This window comes from Habropoda laboriosa, unplaced genomic scaffold (assembly GCF_001263275.1).
Source record: "Habropoda laboriosa isolate 0110345459 unplaced genomic scaffold, ASM126327v1 scaffold65, whole genome shotgun sequence".
NCBI lineage: Eukaryota > Metazoa > Arthropoda > Insecta > Hymenoptera > Apidae > Habropoda > Habropoda laboriosa.
The window spans coordinates 1,350,176-1,356,013 of NW_017100254.1; the positions used below are offsets into that span (position 1 = coordinate 1,350,176).

At 38.2% G+C, this 5,838-nt stretch overlaps 2 protein-coding genes across 4 annotated transcripts in view; one reads left to right on the plus strand and one right to left on the minus strand.

Moving 5' to 3' along the window:
• Positions 1-322: 322 nt before the first annotated feature.
• LOC108572457 (peroxisome biogenesis factor 10) lies at positions 323-1,570 on the minus strand. The gene is made up of 4 exons (XM_017934697.1): positions 1,505-1,570; positions 1,033-1,357; positions 711-962; positions 323-640 (listed from the first exon to the last, which is right to left on the minus strand). The coding sequence occupies exons 2-4, from the start codon at positions 1,318-1,320 to the stop codon at positions 323-325; spliced, it is 858 nt and encodes a 285-aa protein (XP_017790186.1). The 5' UTR covers positions 1,321-1,357; positions 1,505-1,570.
• Positions 1,571-2,456: 886 nt separating this feature from the next.
• The window catches only part of LOC108572331 (ras-like protein 3), a 59,733-nt gene continuing 56,351 nt past the window's right edge, over positions 2,457-5,838 (plus strand). For all 3 annotated transcript variants that reach the window (XM_017934551.1, XM_017934549.1, XM_017934550.1), the window contains exon 1: positions 2,457-3,104. The gene's annotated coding sequence lies outside the window, so the exon portion shown is untranslated. The remainder of the gene's footprint in view (positions 3,105-5,838) is intronic.

Below are 5,838 nucleotides of genomic sequence, written 5' to 3' on the forward strand. Positions count from 1 at the left end.
ATTGATATTTTTGTATATATATATATATATAATATTTATATGTATATATATATGTAAATACGTGTTTGTGTGTCTACTAGTTTTGCTTCACATTTATTCACGTACATGTATGTATATCTATTACTGTCGTCTGTATAAAAGCTTGTTTAGCACAGACGATCGGTAATTAGTGTTTTGAAACAAAAATTATAAGAATGTTCAAAGGCATAAAACAGTTCTAGTGGATCATTTACCCTTAACTTGGTACTTATTCGAAAAAAAAAGAAAGAACCTTTGCATGTTATTTTTTATTAATATTTATCTTTTGAGTGTTTAACAAAAATTACAAATTCATCACATGTACAATTCTCGATGGTACAACGTGTTCTCTACACAAAGGACATTGTGGTTTAGAATTCAACCAATCAGTAAGGCAAGACCAACAAAACAAATGACCACAGGGTGTGGTAGTTGTTGACATTCTTTCAAGACATAACCGACACTCTAGCTTACTATGTTTCTCATCAGCTTTTAAATATTTATCAGTATCATTTTCACTGTTGCTATTCCGCCACATTTTTAATGCACACTGTACAAGTGTCACTATCCCTAATAACCTTAATCCCCAACTAATAGTATCAGTTGGACGACGACCATACACCTTTAAATTTCAAATAAAATAATGGAAAAACACATCAATCATTATTGCATGAATATCTGGCAAAAATTACCTTTGCATAATCTACTCCTGCTGCTCTCTTTCCTAGACTATAATATCGACCAAACATATAAAACAATCCTTTATGTACTAATATTAAGATAGGTATCGTAGTATACATTTTTGATATAAAAGAGTTTAAGAACATTGCAGCTGCTGGAGTTAATTCACTATCAGGAGAATTAACAGACAATTCTAATCTTTTCAATAATCTCAACAGTACTCTTTCTCCAAAACATTCTAAAATCACTGCTAGCATTCTTGCCTGAACAATAAAGTAATATTGCATTTTAATAAAACATAGTGTATTTTGTGGTAGTACTTGAAGTACATACAAATAGTGTTGGAACTTTGTGAGCGTCTAAATTGGCTTGTACAATCCCAGTATACTCTTCACCTAGCGTTTGATTTCCCATTCCCGATGTGAAAAAGAAGTAGATTAACTTATATGGAATGTTAGAATGTATAAGGGGTAGCAAACCCTTTTGTTTTGCAAGCAATTGCAAAGCATCGACAACTTTTTCCCGCAAATGTTTGATAAAATCATCGTCCCTCTGATGCGATCGTAGAATTTCAGCTGGATTCGCAGTTTTTAATTTTCGATGTTTCTTCCTTGGGTCCATTTTAGACGAATAACGTTTAAAATATGTATATGAGAGGCTAGAGAATAACACGAGACGATTACCAACATTCAAAGTATTAAGGAATTAATAAAGAATACGACGCAAATGACTATTCATACAAAAAATTTTTCTTCGAAATAACAGATATAACCTCAAATATTCGGAAGAATATTATCACCTTTACCCTTATTGCCGTTTTACGTTACAATTACAATGGAAATATATATTCGTTGTCTACTGAATATTGAAGAAGTAACAAAGAACAATAAACATGTTGCATAAAGATTAAAGTACGACAATGAAATTCGATCATGCGGTAACATGAACAACATTGTCCATGCTGTGTATGATCATTGTGAAAAAAATTTTCTACAGATTTTCTTTACTTTTAAGAAATAATCTTTTTAGTTTATTATGTCTTTTGTATACCGTTTTATATTACACTGTTAATTTATTTAAATATTTTATTTTGAAATAAGTAATAAACGTATACGCATACATGCACAAAATATAGCACACACATGTATCAGCAAATAATCATAGTACTAAACATAAACTATTTAAAATATACAAAATAAAAAAAAAAGTACAATGTTATTTTATATTAAAAGCAAAGATTCATTTCATGAGTTTTTTAAACACTTTGCGCGCCACATGATTGTAACGCAATTAAATTTCAAACAGGAAAAAAAACTCACCGATGTTGCGATGCCTCATCGTTTCATGATATTCGAAAAATTCATAAAAACACACTAAACTTTGAATTATTTAACTTTTACTAAGACTACTAATTCACTTACAACTGATTCAAAACATAACGGCGAAATTAGAAAAAATGAAACGCAAACGAATTGAAATACTACGAACGCAAAAGTTCGTTGCGAGGGATTCAAATTTGGTCACGAAACTTTTTCTAAACAAGAAACGTAACTAACAAGTCGTCCTAGACACCGGCGAAGCCACTACGATTTTTTCAATTCGAAATTCGCATTTAGATCGTTACCGATTAATGGCGTCTCGGTGATTCGCGGGTAAAGCAGACGCGTGTCATGTTTGTCGCATCGAGCACGCCATCTGCGCAGCCCGTGGTTACATAGTCACGGGCAGAGGGCAAAACGGCGAGCAGCAGAGAGGCATCGCCCTAGATAACGGTAGAATCGTGGGCTGGTGTCGTGCTGCTTTTCGCGAAAGTGCTGAAAACCGAGATCGAACGTACCGAAAAGCATACGCGAGGAAAGAGAAAAAGCTTCGTTCCGATCGAAGTTGTTTTACGTTGGTGTGTGAACAGCCGCCTCGAGCCAGTGAGTATCAGGCTCTCTTCGTGGCGACCGAAGGAGGACCGTGCCCCGAGGAGCTTTGGTGCACCCGCGCCGCGCGAGACATTCGACCAGTGCGGAATTTCTCAGCCAGTGACACGTTCGTTTCGTTTTCGATTCAATTCGGTGGCCTGTTACGCGTTACGTCCGGCACCAGTCCACCGCGGATCCTCCCCGTTCTCTTGTTCGATGTGGTCGCTACGCCGACGGGACGACGAACCGAGCACAGGAGTAGGAAGCGAGTAATCGCCGGAGAATCTCCGTAGATTGAGATATAGTGGGCCGTGGACAAGGACGGAGAACCAGCGAGAGGGAAGAAGACAGTGAACGAAGGAGTGCGCGAGGAAGAAAGAGAGGGACGGATAGAGTGCGACAGAGGGCCATTAGATTCGAGGGGTACACGGGTACACGCATACGGTCGAGAGTTACGCTGTGAACAGATTCAACGAATATTTTCGAAGGCGCAAGGTAAGGGGAAAACCGATGTCTCTATAGGGATATTATAGCTTCTAAAAAAAGAACAGTGTCCAACCCCCCTGTGAGGCTCGTCGTGGCGTGGCACGCCAGGCAAACGCCGCCGGAAATCATGCACGGTGGCCGCCCGCGCGTTTTCTCAGGCGGTGCCCGATTCTTTGTAGATTTTCAAGATTAGAAAGAAAAAAAATCTGTTTGTCTGTTTCGTCCTTATTCTCTTTCTTTGCTAGTTCTCGAGTCGACTGATTATTATCTGTCTCGTTCGTGTACATTGGACCGTGCACGCCGGTTACTCGTGTCAAATGGTGTCTTCTCGATAGCTCGAAAGGGACCAGCTTTTCGTGCAGGTTAGGTTCGCTTATCTATCCCATCAATCCGTAACGCTTCGGCTTATCGAATCAGCGATAAACGTAGTCGGTTCGGGTTCGCGCGAAAAACAGAAGCTTCGAGTACACCGGCAAGGACGAATCACTCTGCACAGAGAGACTTTCTCGAATGTTTTCGTTCGTGTTCGTTCTTCTTGACTTGGTTCGGTGATTCACGTGAGTCACCGGCGGCGCAGGAAGTGACTCGAGAAGAAAGAAACCCGGCAATGTGCTGTGACGCTGCTAGCGCCTTGAATATTTGTTTCTCGTGTTTAGAAGCTGCGCCCTACGCTTCACTCGTTAACTGCCGTTCGCGATTTCTCGAGTCGAACGAACCGTCGTCTAGCGCTCATCGTGTGTATCCATGTTACTCTTCTAATGAATTTTCTACGCGTGAAAACAACGTGTTGCGTGCGTTGCGACGGCATAGATAATAGCGTTCGATAGACCACCGTTAATTCAATATCTTTTTTTTTTTCTTTTGTCCTTTATCATGGTTATGTACGCTCGCGGTGTTCTTTGTCCGTCGAATCGACGTGGATAAGCTGCCATTTGGATTTACTGTTGACACGGATCGACGGATGAGCTGGAAGCATGGATAATTATTGGCGCTGTTGAATCGGTGCAACGAAGAATGCAGCGTGCTGTCATGTGACCCGTAAATTCCGTTTCTATGATAGTCGCGAACGATCGTTTTCGTGGAAACTGGTTACAACAGTATTTTATGCTTCGATTGAATAATTCGTGAATAGTAATTGTTTTAATGAATTAATCTCATCAAATACGTCGAACGTTTTAAAGATATCGTAAGTAAGGTTAGGTTTTTAAACAGTGATCTGACTACATCTCGTCTTTCGTGCAATTATTATCGCGCATATTATCATTTTGTTTTTACTTTCGCGCAACAATGGCGTCATTATTATCGTTAATAATACATTGAACAGCAATCAATACAGAATTTAATTGATAATTAAACTGTTTGTGTTAAATGTTAATTTATAAGTATTGAAAGTTAGTTCATACATGCTAACAAAGTTTTATTTAAAAAATTCGTGATTTCTCGTTTATCTGGAGGATTAACGAGGCAAAGTGGTAAAATAACGAAACCTGCAGGAAGTAACGCTGGAAACGAGAATGGTGAAGGTGGCAAGTTATCAGAGGCGAGGCAGATAACGAGTTTGAAAGCTGCCGCGTGGCTAATTTAACGCGCGTTATTTTTAGTCATCTTTTTGAAATTCGATACGTCAATTTATTTTTCCATGTACCCAGGCTGCCTCTACGAAAGAACAAACCGTTCAAATTAAAATCGCTTGCTCTGAATTTACATTGACCGTGTTCCTGTTAATTATCTAATTTACGGTGGGACACGTGTGGAAACCAATGAAGAAACAATTGTTCCATAAAACATTTTTCCAAATAATCAGCAAAATGCCAGTACATATTTTAAAATTTAATGCAATTAGCGAGGTAAGCCGCGGTAAACCTAACCTCTCTTTTTGTTTCAATACACCTGTAACGAGCAATATCTGTTGTTTAACTTTATGCAACAATTTTCATCGTCATCAATAAATCATACCAGCGCGATTAAACTCAAAATCGAATATTTTCCCAGTGAATTTTTGTTTTTCAATAGAGTAAAAAAGAGACAGAGTTAGGCGTAGTGTGAAGAGCGAATTGTTTTGGCAATTCTTTTTAATGCCGTAAATCAATTGGTCGTTGGAAAGCACACATGCAGAATCGACGTATTGTTTTCGTTATCTTTATTCGAGAAGATAAATAAAAAAAATATGTATATATATATTGTGTATATATACATACATACATATATATTTCACCGCGTTCGGTTTAATTTAAATTGTAACATGAATAAAGATGGTTTCCCGGACGATATTTGCATCTCTCTCTCTCTCTCTCTCTCTCTCTCTCTCTCTCTCTCTCTCACCCGATAAAAAGTGAATTCCAATCGGCGCACGAACTTACTTTCAGTCCTGAAAATTTCACACATTTTCTGCCATGACGCAATATTCGAGATACCAGATAAGAAGAAGGAGATGCAACGTAAAAAAAAAAAAGACGAAGAAGAAAATTCGTCGAAACCCTAAAAGAACACGATCGAATGGTGTTTTGTTCCCGGGAGAAAGATACACGCGATCGTAGAGAAATATCACGTATTGCAAAAAGTTGAACGGTGCAACAATAACGAAAGATAAATAAGGAAACTCGACGTGGACGTACAACGAGCTCTGTTGAACATTTTCGGTATTTCGTTTCTGGAAGCTGTGAGTGGTTTCTTTGTTGGCAATTATATCGAGAATTACCTGGGAATTTTTGTAATTTTAATCTATTCTATTATACACAATTAT